This window comes from Anolis sagrei, chromosome 4, assembly GCF_037176765.1.
Source record: "Anolis sagrei isolate rAnoSag1 chromosome 4, rAnoSag1.mat, whole genome shotgun sequence".
NCBI classification, from domain to species: domain Eukaryota; kingdom Metazoa; phylum Chordata; class Lepidosauria; order Squamata; family Dactyloidae; genus Anolis; species Anolis sagrei.
Window position 1 is genome coordinate 196,718,470 of NC_090024.1, and position 20,839 is coordinate 196,739,308.

The 20,839-nt window shown below is 39.4% G+C and overlaps 1 protein-coding gene across 1 annotated transcript in view; it reads right to left on the reverse strand.

Annotated features, from left to right (window-relative positions):
- Positions 1-11,086: 11,086 nt before the first annotated feature.
- The window catches only part of CD34 (CD34 molecule), a 44,881-nt gene continuing 35,128 nt past the window's right edge, over positions 11,087-20,839 (reverse strand). Inside the window, exons 6-8 of the mRNA XM_060772846.2 lie at positions 18,903-18,955; positions 16,382-16,546; positions 11,087-12,748 (exon numbers count right to left, since the gene is read on the reverse strand). Coding sequence (XP_060628829.2) covers positions 12,557-12,748; positions 16,382-16,546; positions 18,903-18,955 — 410 coding nt within the window. The 3' untranslated portion in view covers positions 11,087-12,556. The remainder of the gene's footprint in view (positions 12,749-16,381; positions 16,547-18,902; positions 18,956-20,839) is intronic.

Below are 20,839 nucleotides of genomic sequence, written 5' to 3' on the forward strand. Positions count from 1 at the left end.
GTTTCTGAACCCAGTTTATCTGATTTGACATGGATTATAGGGCAGTGTAGACTTGTATAATCCAGTTCAAAGCAGATAATCCAGATTCAGAAACTGGATTATATGGCAGTGTAGATCCAGCCTGAGATTCTCAGTAACACAAAACACATATGTAGCTCTCCAGATGTATCGAATAGTCCCATATAAACTCACTGAATTTATATATGCTTCTATAAACATTGACTTCAGCTCCTATTACTGTCATGAGTTTCTCAAGTTTGGACTAACTGTTGGAGACATTGTGTGGTAAACTGTGTTTACAAAGCCACTCAGTTGTGGTCGATAATAATTCTGCTAGGGAAATCCTTCCAAATGAAGGGTTTCCCTGGTATAAGTTGACATAAGCAAGCTGTGAATCACACAGTGGGATACTGATGTAACAATATTGGCTCCCAGTGGTAACAAAGCTGCCAAGTGAATGTATGTCGCTGGTAAATAAACATAGTAAAGTTGAACACCACAGACGCAAACCTCAACATGTTATGAAGGGGTGAGTGCAAGTTCAAAGCTGCCCTGATTTCCTCTGGGTTGTCTGTGCTTGGACCATATGTTTGTTACTCTATTGTAGTCCTCATATTTATGAGTGGTTTGACTTGCAACTCGCACTGAGACTTTAATTCAACTCGCCAGTCCTGGCTTAATCACATTTTGTTCTTGTCTACATCTGTTAGGAAAACATCTTGACTCCAACCATGCCCTTCATCATAGCACAGATGTGGTTCTAAAGATACAGCTGTCTTTGTAGTTGAGCCAGGCAGCACAAAAGGAAAAACAAAATTGCATGCTTCTTAATGAAAAGCTCCTTTCCTCTTCTGGATCCCCTATTTCAATATGTGAAAAACTGAGAAAGCTGGGGTACGAGTAACAGAATAATAATAATAATAATTATTTTATTTCTTACTCACCTCTCCTCGTGGCTCAAGGCTGGTTACAACATTGTTAAACACACAACCATCTAAAAACATTTTACAAAATACACATATTTATTTATTTATTTATTTACTTACTTACTTACTTACTTACTTACTATATTTCTATACCACCATTCTCAGCCTGAGGGCGACTCATGGCAGTTTACAGAATGGCAGAATTTGATGCCCACAATAATATAAAAACAGTTGAAACATTTCACATAGATAAAATTAATTAAATAAACCAATAAAACAGATCGCCTACATCTCATTACCAAAATCATTATCCAATCGCGTTGTCCATTCATTCCGAGATCAGGGTTTATCTGCTACACTGCATTTGAGAAAGCCTGCTCAAACAGCCAGTTTTTGACTTTTTTGCAGAACGATAGGATGGGGGCCGATCTACAGTCCCTGGGGAGGGCGTTCCACAGCCGAGGGGCCACCACTGAGAAGGCCCTGTCTCTCGTCCCCACCAACCAATCTTCAGGGCCTCTCCTGAAGATCTTAAATTCCTAGATGATTCATGAGGAGAGATATGTTCAGACAGATAAGCAGGGCCAGAACTGTTTAGGGCTTTATAGGCTAAAGCCAGGACTTTGAATTGTGCTTGATAGCAGACTGGCAGCCAGTGGAATTGGCACAGCAAAAGAGTTGTATGCTCCCTGAGCGCCGCTCCTGTTAGCAACCTGGCTGCCATCTGTTGGACTATTGACTATTTCCGAACAGTCTTCAAAGGCAACCCCACATAGAGAGCGTCGAAGTAGTCTATATGGGATGTAACCAGAGCGTGGACTACCGTGGCCAAGTCAGACTTCCTAAAGAACAGAGCAAATGCTTCATAGCGAGCTGCCAAGTTATCAGGGCTCCTGTCTTGAGAGGTGGGATTTAATAGGCCTCTGACAACTCGGAACAGCTCTGCCGGACGATTCCTTGCGGACGCAATGTTGGCTGCCAGAAAGGATTTCTGAGCAACTTTTATTGCCGAGGCATCAAGCCATGTTCGATTTGGCCCGCTTGGATCTGAACGTCACATGCTCTCATATTTATACACAATACATATTAAAATACATACAGTAAATATTAAACATAAGATGCAAGTTTAAAACTGGCTGGATAGCTCTGCCAAAAGAGATAGGTCTTTAGATGGTTTTAAAATTTTGATAGCTCATTTATTTGTCAGAGCTCTTCTTGCAGGTTGTTCCATGGTCTTAGGGCGGCTGATGAAAAGATCCACTGGATGATGGTTGCCAGTTGGGTTCTGGCTGGCTGGAGTAGCCACCCCACAGATGACCTAAGTGTTCAGGGCAGATTGTACAGGAGAAGGCAACCCTTTAGGTAACCTGGAAAGCTTTAAATGTCAAAAACTAACACTTTGCCTGGAAACTAATTGGCAGCCAGTGGAGTGACTTTAGAATAGGTGTAATATGCTCACTTCTGGATGTTCCCGTAAACAATCTGGCTGCCATATTTTGAACCAACTGGAGTTTCCAAACTTGGTACAAAGGTAGCCCAAAGTAAAGTGCATTGCAGAAGTCCAACATTGAGGTTACCAGTGCCCTCCAAATTTATGTCCTCCAAATCTAGGAAGGGATGCAGTCAAAGTTGGTAGTACTGACATTTGGAGAGACAGATCCAGGAACACTCCCAGGCAGTGAGCACAATCTTTCAGGGGGAGTGTAACCCCATCCAAGACTGGTTGACATGCCTCCACACCCAGATTAGGACCCTTGATGGCAAGCACATTTTTTGTCTGGATTCAGTTTCAATTTGCTTTTCCTCATCCAGTCCATTACCTCCTCCAGGCTTTCATTGAGGGGAGACACTCTATCCTTAGTTGAGGCTATTTTTAAAGGCATGGAGAAATATACTTGAGTGTCATCAACATACTGAGAGCACTCTACCCCGTGCCTACAGATTATCTCTCCCAGTGGTTTCATGTAAATATTAAAAAGCACGAGGAACAGAATGGCTCCTTGTGGGATGCCACATAACAGCTCCAATTTTGAGGAGCAGCTATCCCAAAGCACCATAAACCTTGCCTTAGAGGTATGACTGGAACCATTATTGCTCAATCCCTCCAATTCCCTACCCCCCCCCCCCAGGTGTTCCAAAGTAGCTGAGAGGTTTGGAAACACCAACAGGAACTCCGTATCCTGCTCTGAAGCCCATTTAAAATGGGTTAAGGAGTGTGTGTCATCCAAGACTGCCTGAAGTTAGAGGGCAATTGCCTTCTCCATTATTTCATCCAAAAAAAGGAAGGTTAGCGTGTGGTCAGTAATTATTAAGATCCAGAGGATTCAGGGAGGCTTTTTTCAGCAGTAGTCTAACTACTGCTTCTTTTAAACAGGATGGAAAATTCTCCTCCCTGAGAGATTTGTTGTATTTGAGATAAAATTGCATCTCTTCCCTGGATGACCAGCCAAGAGGGTCAGGGATCAAGAAAGCAGGTTGTCTTTCTTACTTTCACCAGCAGCTTGTCCGCATCAATAGTACTCATCAATTGACACTGATCCATTTTACTCCCACTCACAGAGTTGCTGGACACCTCATTGTTGGCTTCTGCTGCAATGACCCATCTAAGTTTGCTCTTATGTGAGAGATTTTATCTGCAAAATGGTTGTTAAAAACATCACAGCAAGCATTGAAGGTTCTAATAATGGGTTTGGAGGGGAGGGTATCGGAGTTAAGCCTCTTACCATTCTGAACAGCTCAACTGGACATGAATCTGCAGAAGCAATACGTGCAGAAAAGAAAGTTTTATTCACTGTGCATATTGCTACATTAAAGAAGCAGAGGTTCCCTTTATACACAAAAAGTCTGTTTTCTGCTATCTGCACTCTAGTCATTGTCCTTCCTGTTTCATCTCCCTGAGGGTTTCTGTATACCAGGGAGCCTGATTTGTAACAGGTTGGAGAGGACATTTGAGAGTAATCGTGGCAGTAGCCCTGGGTTTTGATTCCACTTATTGACCAGGGATTCAACAGGATTGTCAGTAGTACCTCTTGTTCTCAGATAAAAACCAACGGCAAAAATGGCAGGACAAGGACTTAGGTAGATTCAGTGTAGTTTGAGAGCTGGACTATGACTTTGGAGACCAGTACGTATCCCACTTAGTTGTAAAACCCACTGGTTGACCTCTCACATTCTCTCACCCTCAGAAGAAGGCAATGGCAAACATCTTCTGAACAAAGCTTGCCAAAATATAATAAAATGTTCATTATTTAAATTGTGCCAATTCATTTATTTTTAAAGTTACATTATTCATTATTATAAAAATTACCTTCCCACCTAAAATGGGGGGGAGGGGGAGGGGCTCAAAATGACTCCACAAAGGGATTTTAGCCATCCAAACATTATGTGATAATTTTTTAAAATGAGAAAAAGTAATGAAATTATGTTTCTTTTCATAAGGTTGTAATTACATTGTTATTATTTACCCATCTTTCAAACAGGTAACTTTATTACTTGTAATGCATTACTTTCAAGTTCTGGCTAAAGCTAAGTTCTGGCTAAGGCTAAACAAAGTGACATTTGGTGCTTTATGAGCCTGTCTTATGGAAACATTGGAAACCAGCTTGTTATTTTCCTATGAGAATCCCAGCCAGACTCACTCTTCACACCAGCAAGGGGTGGAGTGCATGTGTCCTGCCAGAAACCACAGTGTATTAATGAATTTCAGACTGGAAATGGTTCCTTGCACTGTGTTATTAGCTGCCTCTCACAGACATTCAGTTACACCCAGCTGGGACAATCCTAATAGTTTTCAACCTCACCAATAGGAAGGATCAAGAGTTTCCCAAGAACAGTAGAAAATCAACTGCCTGAAAAAGAGATTTGAGTTTAGCTCTTTTAATTGATATTTAAACCCATCTGCAAATATTGGCCATTTATTAAAAGAAATTCTCAAAATTAGAGCATTGGTGGTGGGGTAGGAGGTTCACTGAGTGGCACCATCAGAGGGGGTTGACACCAAAAGACTGTCTTAGAGCCCTCCCTGGTCCTCCACAGGCATCAGGCGGCAAGAATGAGTTGTAGGGGACTCTACCCTATTTCTCTTCTCCCCTTCTTTCCCTCTCCCCAAAAAGCCTAGCCCCCCTTGGCCATTTCCCCCTTTCCTCCTGCAATCCCTAGCACCAAGCCAGGCACCAGCCAAATGCTGTGGCATTTTTAGATGAAAGCTGTTAGTGCTGAGATGATCATGGGTGGAAAAGGGCACTTCCATCTGGAACAAGTACCTTGCCTTTCCACCTGCTTACATAGCAGGTACTACCCAGTCAATTCCTGGTTGGTCTGCAATGGGGAAAGAAGGCCATTGTCCATCGCCAGGGCCCCATAGGGTGATGAGTGGGGCTGATTTCCTGATACCTGGGATTGTGTTACTTCTCTTGTTCTTGGTGGCACCAACTCTAGTGATACCTTTGAATTAGGGAGGCACATTATTTGACCATTTCCTTTCAAATTCTAGTGGACCTTGCCTTTAGTGGGTGGATAGAGGGTTGCTCTTTGTTTCTCTAAGGCTCCATCTACACTGCCATATAATGCAGTTTGATCTATGTAGACTCATATAATGCAGTTTTGGGGCCTAAATCAGGCACCATTGGCTGCTTTGCCAATAACAGACAGAAGGCATTATCTCTATTCTTTTGGCTAAAATCTAAGAACCGTCTACATTTATCATATCTCTAATTTGAATTATACATGTACATAATGGGATAAAATGGTATCTGAATAAACCCCCCTGATTAAAACAATTCATGACTAACTGTTTTTCATTCATGCAGCAATAGGTTTGCACAACATCATTTTTTTCCTGCTTCAGTTGAGAAACAAATCTTCTGTTCCTTTTGGGACAGATAAAGTATGACGTGTTTCTGTTACTTTCTCACAGCAGTAGAGAAACAGTTAAGGACTGAGCAGGGTTAAATTGTTATCACCATCATGACTTTCAAAAGCAAGAGATTAAGGAGGAATTTTTGCGAGGAAGAAATGAATGTGGGCTGATAAGGAAGGAGTAACAGGGCTTTCAGTGTTACTCCCACCAAGCCTGACTGTGTTTACACACTTGGGGAAAACTTCCTGCAGCTCAGAGCACAGCCTTTCCGGACTGGAGTTCTCTCATGTTCTACACCTTGGCTGGCACCATGCCCTCTATTTCCTTTGGCCTCAGAAAGTTTGGGAACAGCCTTTGTTTTTTTGCCCTGTACTACATTAGGACATTTTTTCTGGTCTCAAAGGCAGCCAGAGGAGGGACAATGTTATGTTAAAAAGTTCCCTAAAACTAACTGAGAAGGATATATATTTTCCCACACATGCCTGACTTGCGTCTTTAATTTCTGGAATGTGCTGATTTGTTCAATGACATCTCCTAAATGTCTTTCATTAAGCATTCTTTAGGGACACTGTCTTGCATAATTCTCCCCATTAGCAACATGGGTGGCAAGTGCATGGATGGCCTGGATGAGAAAAAGGATGGTGGAAGAGAACAGAAATCTGTCCTATGGTCCCAAGGACCCCAGAGCATGTACCACAGAAAACACTGTGTTTTCCAGTAATTCAAGTGGGCTGAGAAAAGGAGGGAGATGTGTATTTATATTGGCAAAACTGAGCAGGTGCAGTATTTCAGTTGCCTGGGACAGGAGTTAAGTGAAAGGGAATCAAGGATTTGGTATAACAGTGCAGTTTGGCTTGGCATCCTGGGTGTGGCATACTGGCAGAGGATATACGTCAATTAGGCTGTTTAGGAAATGCAGATGTGACATTCCAGAGGACATTCCAGGTTTGTGCGTATGCCAAAGTGATTATTGCACTTTAAGGTGACCACAACTCTACAAATGAATGCAGAAGTGCTTGTGTCATGTGTTTTGGATACTCTATTATGTAAGCATCTAAAAAAGTACAATGGAGAACTTTTAAAAATTACTTTAATTCCAAGATCCGTAGCTTTGTGTGTGCCTGGGTGGCATGGGACTGGCGCTGTTGGCAGCAGAACAAAATTAGGAATCTATTTATCTAGTCTATTCAGAAGCAAGCTTTACTGAGCTTCTTGAGACTTACATTACAGTGCTGAGAATCAATTTAACACATATTCATCCCCTTCGCCTCCAAAACATTTAGCACCCCTTTGTTTAATATCTCCCACTATTATCATGGCAGCCCATTTTTCAGCTCTTTGTGCCAGTTCCTCTTGTTGGCTATTTCAGCTGTTTCCCAAGATAGTTTTCTTAAGAAAAACATCCCTATTTTCTGAGTGAATAGTGGGAGAATGATATCATTATTTGACTGGAGCTTGATTGGGAACGAGGAGGTCCTAGTTTTTCATCATTCCTTTTTTACTTAGAAAATTCAAGCAAGAAATTGAAGATTGTACTGGAGAAATTCAGGCTTCCCACCTATATTGACACCTTCATAATTTCCGAGAAGAGTTCCTAGTGTAGGAAGTCACTCTCATTTGGCTGACAGTTTATCATGTTTCCAAAGAGTGTATCTACACTATAGAATTAATTCAGTTTGACACAATATTCACTGTCATAGCTCAATGTTATGGAATCACGGGAGTTGTGGTTTGGTCAGTTTCCACCACTATTTGGTGGAGAAGACTAAAGGCTTTGTAAAACTGCCACTACTATAAATCCTTAGCATTGAGCCATAACAGTTGAAGTGTAAACTACAGTGTGGTGTGAAAAGGAGGATACTGTGCTCTATGATTGAAAATGGGTCTAAAGCAACTTGTTCTTCAGCTATAGTGCTAAGATGTTGTTATGGCATCTCTGCATCATCTGATGCATAGAAACTGAGCTATACATCAGTCTTGCTTCAGAATCATACCTCACTTCTTTTATGGAGCCACTCGATGCTTGGAGAGCCTTTTCCCTTCACTTCACTATCTCCAGATTTTATATCACTACCGTCACCATGACATAGTGTTCAACATTGTCAGCAGTCACAAACTGCCTTTAGCCTGTAGTTATCCATTATTGTGATGCACCTTTTAATTGCCAGCATTAAGATTCTTATAGTATTTATATGTTCAATTCAACAATGAAAACATGGTCTTCCCATTGGGTGAGTAACAAGAACACCTGGGATGTCAAGGTTTAATGTCTTAAGCCGAGATGGAAATTATATGGCCCTCTAAATACTGTTGTACTACAATTCCAGCTTTCCTTGTCATTATTATGAGTAGGGTTCCAGTCCAATATCCTGTGAGGAGCTGCATTATTCCCATCCTTGGTGTATGGTATTCCATTTCCAAAGCTCCACTTCAGAAGATGAGGAAGCGCATGATCCATATATTTCAATGTACCCAGAACTGTCCCATTATCACCCCTCAGATCTCATCAGTTTATTGAGAAATTAAAATCCAGGATTAACTCTGAATTCTTGGTGCTTGAATTGCTTTGAGCCCAAATAAATGATTTACTGTAGTTCTCTTACCCATTCTTTACTTTGGAAGTAAAGAAAAATCTTGACTTAATAGATGTTTTGTTTTAAAGGAATCTTTGCTCCTTAGATGTGTTTTGTTCTGTTTTATTAGTGAGTTAAAGCTTATTCGCATGCTTAACTGCATAGTACGTTTCATACTCGCTAATGATTTGTCTTTAAGAGACAACTACTTTCTTTGCATATGTTACAAGTGTATTTTGACTTCTTACTAATAGTCAGAAACCACAATTCTGGAAACCAGATTTCATGGATTTGTTACCATGTAATTTTAGTATTTTGCAGTATTTTGTAACAATTACAATGTACAAAGATCCTGCTGTTTTATTATAAAAATGTTCTTTGTGTATTTTAAATATAGTCATAAGTGAATATTGTAGAATTCGTTAGTGAAGCAGAAGTTGGAAATAGTGTGTTCCCTCAAAATCATATTACAAAAAGGGTTTTTCGTTGCTTAATATAACATCTAAACTTAAGATGTAACATTAATCAACTGAATGAGCTTCTGCTTCTTCTCTCACACAGTATTTGGACATCAAGGTATTATAAATAAAATCTTCTGTTATTTGTGTTAATAATTTATGTCTAAATGCTACTGAAAAAGCCATCTTGACCAAATTTTAAAAATCACCACTTTTGTTACCTTCACCTATATTTCTATATGAAACCACACAAGAGTTTCTATTGGATAGCTAAAGTGTTTTTTTGTATTGTGAGTAATTACTAGTTTCCTTTTATTTGATAAGTTTTCTTAGACCCCATGAGGTAAAGATGCTATATGTTGAGTATACATGGGGGAAAACTGTCATGTCATTTGAACAACCTCAGTAAGCTATACCAGAAAAAACTGAAACAACACAACTCATTTAAAACAGTGACTTTTGGTTAGCTTTAGAAGATATTAGTTTTGAAAGCAGAAATATGGATAGGAAAAACAAAGTTCATAATTGAAATTTACATTACAGCTGCCTCTTAAAACCATTGACCTAAACTGAGTGCTTCTACATCAGTGTGGGCAACTGTGAAATGCAAAGCCTTCCCCACTCCCTTCAACAGATCTATGAGGGCCACAAACCCTACAGCATGTGCCAAAGAATCCCACAAATTTTGCCATCTCCAAATGACATACAGGTGTTTTGCTTATCTGTTTTGGGTCTTTCTGGATCATTTTAGGGCATTTTAACCCCAGGAAGTGAGAAAAATACATTCTGAGTAGAAATATGGTGGACTTCCCCAACTTAAGGGTCTATAGAATGCCTAAGGGTAATGAAAATGCTCTTTCCACTACTATTTTGGGGCATTTTGTGCAAACAAAATAAGAAAAAAAGAAAAACAAAGGTTTCCCACCCTTGTTCTAGATCTTGTGTCAAAGATGAGGCAACATCTACATGAAGGAAAAGCTACAGATCTTTGATAAATCATGGATAATGACTGGTAATGAATTGGGGTGAATTGTTAAAATTAGCACCCTTTGCGTGCTTGTACTACGTAATTTCTACTGCATGCTGACTAACTTTATGCTAGAGTGTCACTGAGTCTGTTTTGGTGTCTCTGTGGGGCTTTCCACACAGCCCTATATTCCAGAATAGCAAGGCAGAAAATTCCACGTTATCTGAGTGTGGACTCTGATAACTCAGTTCAAAGCACATATTGTAGGATTTTCTGCTTTGATATTCTGTGATATAGGGCTATGTGCAAGGTCCCTAAGGCACCAGAGCATCCCTATGCCATGATTCACCCCAAGATTAAGAATGCATAAAATCAGGAGGCCTAGCCTGGGAAAAGACTGATAGCACAAGCCAGCTAGGACTGGAACAGGATTCTTGTAGGCTATACATGAACTGAAGGAGTTGGGTTTCTGGGGGGACACTGGACGAGTTGTTTGCCCATGTTTTCTTTAGCTGTCGAGTAGTAACCTAGCATTAAAGACTTCTCTTGTAAGTGCCTTGACTGCTGATATGGTTTTGTCATCCATACCTCGATGCTCTTTTTGCATCTTCTTCTTTCCCTTTTTTTTCTTCTTCTTTCCCTTTCCCTTCCACTGAATCATACATTGGTTATGAACAATAATTATAAGTAAATCTACTTTAATAAGTTTTACAAAGATTAAGCTTTTCTGTCTTAGACCCTGTTTGCGTAGGTGGGTATGGGACAAGTTGTTCAGCTTTTGCTTTGTAAATTTGATTTCTTTGCTTGAAAGATCCACTATATCTCAAATTTATCAACACAAACAAGGACGTAAAAACATCATCAGTTCCTCACTATTAGGTGTACCACTGAGCAATATTGAGATATCCTCTATTCCTCTTCACAAAGGAAAGAATTGGCAAACTGTCTTTGAGTATTCCTTGCCTAAGAAAGCCCCATGAAAAATTCATAACGACAGGCAATTTGAAGGCACATAGGCAGACACGTTCCTCTTTTGCACCACTAATCCATAGATCCTTTATCATTGCTTTGTTGTTCATCCCTTCATGGCCGGGGATAGATTAGAGGGCCCTTGTGGCCTATGATTCCATGATCATTCATTTTGAAGCTCACTCCTATTTGTGTACTGCATTATAAAACAATAAATCCTAGGTTGGTCTTGAATGGTGGGGTGTGGAAAATGCTTCCTAGGATTTGAAAAAGAAATTGAACAATGGACATATGCAATTCAACTGATCCAGAAAAATCGAAATACCAGACATGCCTTAGACCAAAAACTAAGGTTATATTTTTGAATGTTCTGATGGAAATTCAAAAACTTTAATCTAAAGAAAGTTTATTTTATTTACAGCACAATCCTATAAATGACTACCTAGAAGTAAGCCCCAGGGAGTTCAAGTACCAGGTAAGTAGCTATAGGACTGTAGTTTTAGGAGACTAACAGCCCAATTGATTTAAGAATGACTGACTAATTTGTCTACTGATTTTAATAAACTAATTTCATCTGGACTGAAGTTTGCAATACAGTATATCCAACAATCGCTGCATATCAGTGTTTCTCATTGCTCATTTTTATATAAACAATGAATTGAAAACAAAACCCTTAGGGAGAAAACCTGAACTGTCAGAGTAAATGAGCAATCGTAGTTTCTAGCCACTTGCTGACTGCAGTTCTATGTTGTTTATGGAGGCCTCTCCTCCATTATTCAATAATGTTGTTAAATGAAAGTTCACCTTGTTTTGCTGTGCAAAAGCTGGTCTAAAATAGAATTGAATCTGCATTGTTCAGGGATTGCTAAATGGTAATTCAGAAGGCTTATGAGTGTGATGGGGTTACAGAACAAGGCAACACAAAAAGCAAGTTTGAGTTGCATGTAAAAATCAGAAGGAGAAACCTTACCCCCACCCCAGTCTCCCCAAACAGCAGTGGTGGACCTCTTGAGATCTAACAAGCTCAATTTCTTTTTCAACGGTTGATTATTTCAATCATTTTTGCATGGTGTGCAAGTCTAATATATCTAATAAATGCACACAAATGGAAATTCTTGATCATGAAAACTTGAAAATGTTACTTGAAGTAGCATGAGACAAGTCAGAATATGGTCATATATTTTAGCATTTACAGACCTGATTGAATTGTACATGAATTGGGACTTAAGGCCCTTCCACAGAGCCATATAACTCAGAATATCAAGACAGAATAACTCACAATATCTATTTTGAACTGGGTTATCTGAGTCCATACTGCCATATATCCCAGTTCAAAGCAGATAATGGGGGATTTTATTCAGCTGTGTGGAAGGGACCTTAGTTAAGATCACTGACCTGCATCAATATCATGTTATTTCGTAACATTAGGGATGTTTAGATTTTGCCTAAAGAGCTTTGGAGCCAGCAAGCAAGTTTATAACACAAACGAACAAACAAAAGACAAATCTACTCTACTATTCCATGTAATATTCCTGTTGGGGAGTATTACATTTCATTTTGGTCTGAGATAGAGCGACCCACCCTCTAAAAGAATTAAGAACACACTCAATCCCATTCAAGTAACTTGCTAAGCAAACAAAAGCATACAGTGAAGTTCTCTGGTAGCTCTTGGAAAACATACACCTTAGAATGGGATTTTTGAGCTTGTAGAAAATAAAATGATTATAAATCTGTTCATGACATTTGTGCCCCCTAATTCTTTGATTTTTACACTCTGGTCTTTCAGGCCACATTTACAAGGCTTTTCACAGCTCGGTGTCTGCAACAACATGTGGCTTGGTTGAGTGTCCATTTTTGGAAGCTGGCTGTCCAGTCCCATTTTCCCGAGCCCCTCCATTGAGATTTGGCTTATCCTGCAGATCAGACTGTTCATGAGAAGCCACGGAGACTGCAGGAGTGCCATGGCTGCCATTTTCTGTGTAATATGGGTCTTCGCCCTAAAGGAAAAGGACATAAATAATAACAAAGTACAGAGTCAGACAAGATATCTGATGGGAAGCATTTTGGTTTAGAACTCACAGAGAACAGGAACATTTATCCTTTCAACAGAAATGTTAAAATTCTGGCTATTATGCCATGGACTGAAAAAAATGTAAATATAGTATCAAACAAAGCAGGGTTTGGACCAAGAATTTCATATCAATATACGAAGTATAGGCAGTTCCTGAGTTACAAATATCTGACTTACAAATGACTCATAGTGCCCTTCTACAGTTCCATATCCAGATTATATGCTTTAAACTGGATTATATGGCAGTGCAGATTTATATCAAGTTCAAAGAGGATAATCTGGATTATCTGCCTTGATTATTTATTTATTTATTTATTTATTTGATGCACTTATTAACCGCCATTCTCAGCCCATATGGGTGACTCATGGCGGTGTACAGTACACATAAAAGACAATTACAAAAGCCAGTTTCAACAACATACAGACTATACAACAACTACAGACTACACTAAAATCCGCTTCGTCTCTTAGTGGAATCATAGCCAGTCTCATATTCCTTGTTCCATTCCAGTTCTCATAACCATATTGTTAGCACTTAATTAATTGAATGCCCTCTCGAAAAGCCACGTCTTAAGGCTTTTTCGAAAGGACATGAGGGAGGGCGCCTGTCTGATGTGTGCAGGGAGAGTGTTCCACAGCCGGGGGGCCACCACCGAGAAGGCCCTCTCCCTCATCCCCGCCAGCCGTGCCTGTGAGGCAGGCGGGACCGAGAGAAGGGCCTCCCCAGACGATCTCAAGGTCCTCGTGGGCTCGTAGGCCAAGATGCGGTCGGAAAGGTATTTTATTGGGATTATATGGCGGTGTAGAAGGGGGCATAGTTACAAACGTGAATGAGACAACAGGAAGTGAGAAAAATCTACCCTTAGGAAAGGAAATTCACTCCTGGAAGAGTTATCAAGGGGGAAATGTGTCTCCATTGAAGCTTTATCACCTATCCTTGTTTCCAGTTATCACAGGGACAGGAAATGAGGCAAAATCTTCTGAACAAGAGCACAGAAAGCAAAACAAACACCACAGGGGTATTAACCCTACCCTTTGCTATCAAAAGCTAAGGGTCTCTCTCTCTCTCTGTGTGTGTGTGTATTTGGCTGGAGTTACACTTTAAAAATATACTTGTTCTGATTTACATATATTTTGATTGTTCCAATTTACATATTTATATCTTGTTCGTAAAGTGGGGATTACCTGTAATAGGCTTAGACCATAGGAAACGGCCTTATTTATCTGCTCATCACACTCATTGTCTACTGTGCTAAACAAATGCATAAGGCAGCATCCTATGGTCTAAGCTGTGAGCAATGGAAGATCTCCAAGAGATCTTTATCCATCAGCCAATCTTATTAAACTAGAGACAACAACACTGAAACTTGGACTATCTACATGCAAAACACGTACTTTAAGAACTGAGCTATGCTCTCTCCCCTTGGACTGTCTGGCTTTGAATCTTTCTCCTATGACATGCTTTATGTATAAACCTATATGCATCTATGTTTGCTTACCACAGGGACTGATACTATTCTTTCATTTCCTTTAAAGGAAGGATATATCAGTTTTCTCAAGGTTCCCAAATTCTATTTAAGCTTCATTTGAGGCTTTCAAGGAATTTAAAACACCAGAGGACAATAGGGTGTCGTCTCGCTTCTGGAAATATATTTGCTCCATACTGTCACCATTTATATATGGAATGAGAAAAGTGGTGAATCCCTTGGAGTCTACCCCCAGTGTTGTAGCCCAAATAAAGCACATCGTTATAATTTGAGAAATGGCCATTTCCTAATTATACTTGTGGTCATAATGGTATACAAGTAATTAATGGTATATTGAAAGTGCTTTGATTCCAGGTAAATGGAAATATTATCTCTATAATGAGTGTAGGGGACTTACTCAGTATAAAAATATTTTATCCGCAAATATAGAAGGCCTGAGAACAAACTTAAAAAAAACCAGACAGTGTTAGAAGCTCTTCCGCATTGACGATATTATTTCTCAAGAAAGAGATAATTTCAGGCAGGCCTTTGTTCATGCATTGGGTTCATGTTCTGAACAACTCAAGCTTTTCACTCACTATCCAACAGTGTGAAAGAAATGAAAGAAACTCAATTACTGTCCTATCTCCGTGGGAGGGCTTTTTGTTGTTGTTGATGAAAGTTAAAGGGCAAACTCAGCAGGGATTTCAAAAATGTCTTGGGGAAGGGAACAGAAGTAAAAAATCAGCAGGTGGGAAACGAATGAAGTGCCCACCCACTCTCCCCTGAAACTTCCCCACTCTGTATTGCTTGTTCTGGAAAATCCTTTGCCTCAAAAGAGAGAGCCTTCAGGGTAATGTGTAGCTAAGCCCTTAATCTTCTGGGTTTGTGAGAAATATTTGTACATATAGAACTATTAAATTGTAACAACAATTGGAATCCCTACTGGATCTAACTGAAAACACAGCAAGTTTGACATTTCAGAAAGGTGGAAGCAAACAAAAATGGCGAAATAAACAAAAAGTCTACTAAGGAAAATAATGTCCGTCCCCCCCTTTACTCCCTTTATTATTAAATCTGTCTAAATCACAGCATTTTCTACAGCAGAAATGCAAAGTGAGCGTACAAGCTTGAATTTAAAACATAATGCAGTGGGAGAAATGTGACTCCTTCTAGAGGAATATTTAGGATTTATACATTATTTTACTAAGGCTGGACTTTCACTGCAGTATAATCCATATTATTCCAAAGCAGATAATCACATTATAATCCACATTGGTGTGGATTATATGAGGCCCCTTCTATACTGCCATAGAAAATCCAGATTATCTGCTTTGAATTGGGTTATATGGCAATGTAGACTCATAATACAGTTCAAAGCAGATAATGTGGATTATCTGCTTTGATAATCTAGATTATATAGCAGTGTAGAAGGGGCCTGAGTCTACACTTCCATATAACCCAGTTCAAAGTAAATAATCTGGATTTTCTATGGCAGTGTAGATGGGGCATAAGTAAAAAGTATTGAAACTGGAAATAGTAGCGACATATTTTCTTTAAAAGAACTATCTGTGGGTGCTTTTACACTGTGGAATTAATGCATTTTGGCTTTAATTGCCATGATTTAATGCTATGGAATCCTGGGATTTGTAGTTTGGTGAAGCATCGACTTTCTTTGGCAGAGAAAGCTAAAAGCCTTGGAAAATTAGAACTCTATAGCATTGAGTCATGCCAGTTAAAGTGGTCTTAAAGTGCATTAATTCTACAGTGTGGCTGCTCCTAACCTGAAGAGAAAAAAAGAGAATTTCATCTCAGTCATTCCCCAACTAAGATTTAGCGTGGTTTCCCTTAAGACAGTCATAAATTCTTCAAACTGTCTGGCTTAACAAGATGCATGCATAAGCAATCTTATGAAACATATGAACACCCAGGTCTTTCTCCCCTCTGTCTGTTTCTCCTGAAGTCCACTAACATACATTGTATTTGGAAGAATTAGATAATCAGGGATTTCTATAAAGTTTCTGTCATTCTTCCTTTCCCATTCTTATCAGGTTCAGGGATCTTCACTTGTTTTGCCATTTATAAGCACTGACCAGCCTCTCTCCCATGGGGCTCCAGCTCCGTCGTTTCATAAGGTGGTATCCAGCCAATCCCAGAAATGCCAGCAACAGACCAGACGTGACCAAGGCAATAAGTGTCTTCCGAGAATAGTCCTTGTGACTTTCAATGTCCTCTTGTTTATGGGTTGTTATCCCTACCTGGAAAAATACAAATCTGAGCCAAAACATTCTTAAACAGGAAACACAGTACATTTGTAGAGACTTCTGTTTACACCTCAAACACTTAATTTAGTTTCTTTTTCCAATTTAATTTGAGAAGAATGGGTGGGAAAGGAGGTAGAAAAAAATATGGATGATATTTCTAGATACAAAATTTAAACTCTGCTTTATGGTCACATCTTAAATCATGCAATTTCCTCCATTTTCCAGATCCCTTTCTTGGGAAAGGAGTTGATAAGTTGAAGAGAGGGGCAGTAGATGAGAAAGGACTTGCACTTAAATCATATACATCTCTCACTCATTAAGATTTTCATTGTTGGTCTGGAGACAGCTCTGGAGAACAGGATTCAGTTTCCTGCTTGGTCATGAAAACACTTTGGATGAACTTGGGCAAGTTGCACCTTTTTAGCCTCAGAAAAACACCCATTATAGGGCTATTATAAATCAGAAATGACTCAAAGACATACAAGAACAAATATTATTTGAGGGTGTCTGCTGGGACTTTGAGTCGGGGCTGCATAAACTCTGTGGACAGCATTTTCCCTATTCTCAATTTACATTCTCCATTTCTCAATGCACTTGGCCTGACAACAGCATTCTCTAACAGAGCAATCTAAATGAAGTGATAACTCCCAGGATTCCATAGGAAGGACCCATTGCAGTTGCTCTATCAGAATGCTAAAAATGTGTAGTGTGAGGGAAGTTTAAGTGTTAATAGGACAGACTTATTTTGAAATAAGTCACAAATATATGGAAATATGGGGCAAAATGAATGAGATACTGGAGATCCATGCTTAGACTGAAACTCTGCAGTAGTACTTAATCCCTTTGCCTTGTATCAATTTCTGATGAAAACTGGCCTCCTGAAACTGCATTTGTCCAGTTAAAGATTTTCCCTGATGCAAAGAAGGGCTACTTAGATTTTTTTTTTACAAATATAAAAAAGACTGAATATAGGTCTCCAATGTCTAATTTGGTTTTACGAGCAGTAATGGAAACCGAGAAAATCAGGGTCCATCTACAGAGCTAAGTAATGGTGTGGCATCTCTTCTCTTTGGGGCAAATTTCAGTTTTGAACATGGAGTCTTCATGGGAGCCTTTTCCCATAATCTGCCAGAATCAGTATGATTCATTTTGTACAGTATTTTTTAAAAAAAATCCCATCTCTCTTTTGGAATTGATAACTTCCCCTGTAAAATTGACACCCTTGTGCGTAAAAGACCCTTAGGACTCACACCCTGTCATTTCCTACATCACACCCACTTTTTAATGATCCCCAACAGTTTCTTTTCACCCCGAGAAGAGCTCTGCTTCTCTGAGATTTACTGCATGACAGCCTAAATAGCCATGGGCACATTTAGCTTTTCAGTGCTATTTTTACAGGTGCCTGGAGTCCAGCTTTACAAGCAGAGAGCTGCAGCACTGGAGAGCAGGAAGGAGTAATTAATTAATGTATTATCATGCTTTGAAGATGTAAAGTGCCAAAAAAGTGATGTGAATTACGACTGGGGACCCTTATTACAAGTGCTGTACTACAGGCCTAGCAACATAATTGGCCAATCCTCTACAGCATACTCTACTTTGAAAATACTTTGAAAATTCTTTTGGATTTCAGAAGTGATATCATAATACTATAGTATAGCCATTTGGAGACATGTATATATGTTCAATTTATATAATAAGAGATGTAAAAAATTGCGCTCCTTGTCCTTCCCTCTCAAACTCCCAAACTCTTTCACACAAAGTCTATATTGTGTACGTAAATTATATGTGGGTATGTCACTTCTTGTGTATGAAAGATGGGGAAAGTAGTGAGAAAATGGGCATGTTTTCAGATGGTTTTCTCAGAATATGTAAATTACTTAGCATTTTTAAAAAGTACTATCAGAATCAATGTCTCAGAATTAACCACAGGTTTACAGTAATTGGGGTGTTGTAGCTGAGTGCTGAGACTGTTGCATATAAGTTTATAGTAACTTATATAAATCAACAAATGTGTTGATTTGATGAGGGTTGGTGTATTGAGATTGGTGGATGAAGGTAAGAGGGGGGAAAAAGAGATTGTAAATACTGTGTAAGGGCTTTTATACTATTTCTGCAACGTAAGAAAGAAAAGTCTTCCATTAGAACAAACAGCTTTGTGTCTCTGTGTTGCTTTGATTCCTGAGAAGACCACTTCACTATGAGAAGGTGTTTGGCTCCCTACCATGAGTGGAGAGTCCCTTCCGTATACAACAGGGAATTTCACACTGATTTGAACCCCTGATAGTTTTGAATGTCCAGCGTGTGAGTGAAGCAGAAATAAGCTGATGTTCAAGTATCTCTAAATTGTTACCTCTTGCAAATCATGCCTCTTCATTGCAATAACAGTATCCAGTGCATCTGTGCCTGCAATTTTCAAAACAACCAGAAGATGGAATAATTAAACAACAAAACTAGTGTTAACTTGTTGTGTTTCTTTGTTATATATTAGAGCACAAACTGAAAGATAATACCAGGGCATCAAGAACTGTCCTATCTTTTCTAACTGAAACATCTTCATACCTGGTCTTTTTTTCATACAGAAGACTAGCTTTTGTATTAGAAACGGCTGTTCTGGGAAAACGAAAACAAATGATACAAAAGCTGCTTTAAGCCACATGTTTGGACAGGGCAATAGCCTCCCCTCCCCAGTGGGCCATATAAAATTCATGGTGAATTATCAAGATACATATAAGGAGAAACAACTGGAAGGGGCTACACAGAGAGAAGAACTTTCTTTCTCATAACATTCACAGATCTCAGTCAGTATTGACAAATATTGGGATGCTCATTTTCCTGTAATATTGGTTGGGAAACATCCATGACCGACCACTTCATCATATTCATTAAATTCTACTGAGCCACCCACCCAATCTATTGTATTCATCACATGGCATAGGTTTCAAATGTTGGGTAGAGAGATGTGTTTTTAAGTGTTTTAAAGAGTTATCTTCTAAGCTGGTTGGCAAGTGACTTTTTTTTTTGTAAATCATTCGCATGGAGATGAACAAAATGTGATGAATCCCCCCTGTTCTCCGCTTTAAAATGAAACAGCTGATGCAATTTATGAGAGGAGCTGAAATGTCCTTTTGAGAAAAAGCTCTGCCATTACATTTTGATCATGTTTTGCTCAAAGAGAGGGGGGGGGGGGAGAGGGAGGGAGGATGGATAGCTGACCTGACAGTGGAAGGAAGGGAGGCCATTGGCTTCACCTCCTTTCTTTTCTTCTTCCTCCTTCCCTGCCTTATTTTCCCCTTTCTTTTCCCCTTCTCCTTCATTCTCTTCTTTCTCCTTCCCTTCCTTCTTTCCCCCTATCTTATCTTTTTGCTCATTTCCTTTAATTCCCTCTACTCTCCCCTTTCTTCTTTCCTTGCCCTCTTTCCACTCTCCTTCCCCCTTCCTTTCCTTCTTCCCCCTTCCTTTTCATTCTCATGCCCAATCTTTCCATCCTTTCTCCTCAATTCTTTCTCCTTTCCTTTCCTCCTTTTCCCATTCTTTCTCATTTTCCTCCTTTCTTTCCACCCTCCTTCCCTTCCTTCTCATTCCCTTCCTTCCTCTTCCATCTCATCTCTTAGTCTTGGATTCTGTTAAAAAATGAATTGTAGAATTGTAGAATCTATGATATCTTTATATGTATTATTTAGATAGTAGACTGTGACCCCTTAATGGAAATATATTATCAGATAAATGATTATAGAACATTAATAGATAGAAAGCATTGCCCTGTATGCAACAAACACTTGCAAATGTATGTCTACTTAAATAAAATAAAACATAATTAAAAATGAATTGTATGCTTTTTGCAGTTATGGTTGATGCTTAATGTGTTATGCTTGATGATATTAACAGGGGGTATTTCTCATCATGTCACACTTGAACACCCAGTCCTTCTCATTGCTCAGGCTTTGGGATATTTCTGAACTAACAATCCTAAACAGCATTCATTATAGTCTAAATTGTCTTGGCATCCTCTTTCCCAGAGTCATTCCCCATCTGCATGGCTGGCTCCTATTAAACAGAACATGCTGCTGTATTGAAGCAGAATGGAAAGGCAGCTTCATATTTTACTAAGAGCTTCAAGAATGGCAGCTGGTAGTTGAAAGGAAGAAAACTCTCAGCAAAAAATTCTATGCAGGTACAATGGAGAGATGTCTGACTATTGTTCCTTTTGATAGCTTCAGCTATTTCCCTTTCTACATACATCTACTCAGCATGCATGAGCATGCAGATACACCTCCATCCTGACCAACC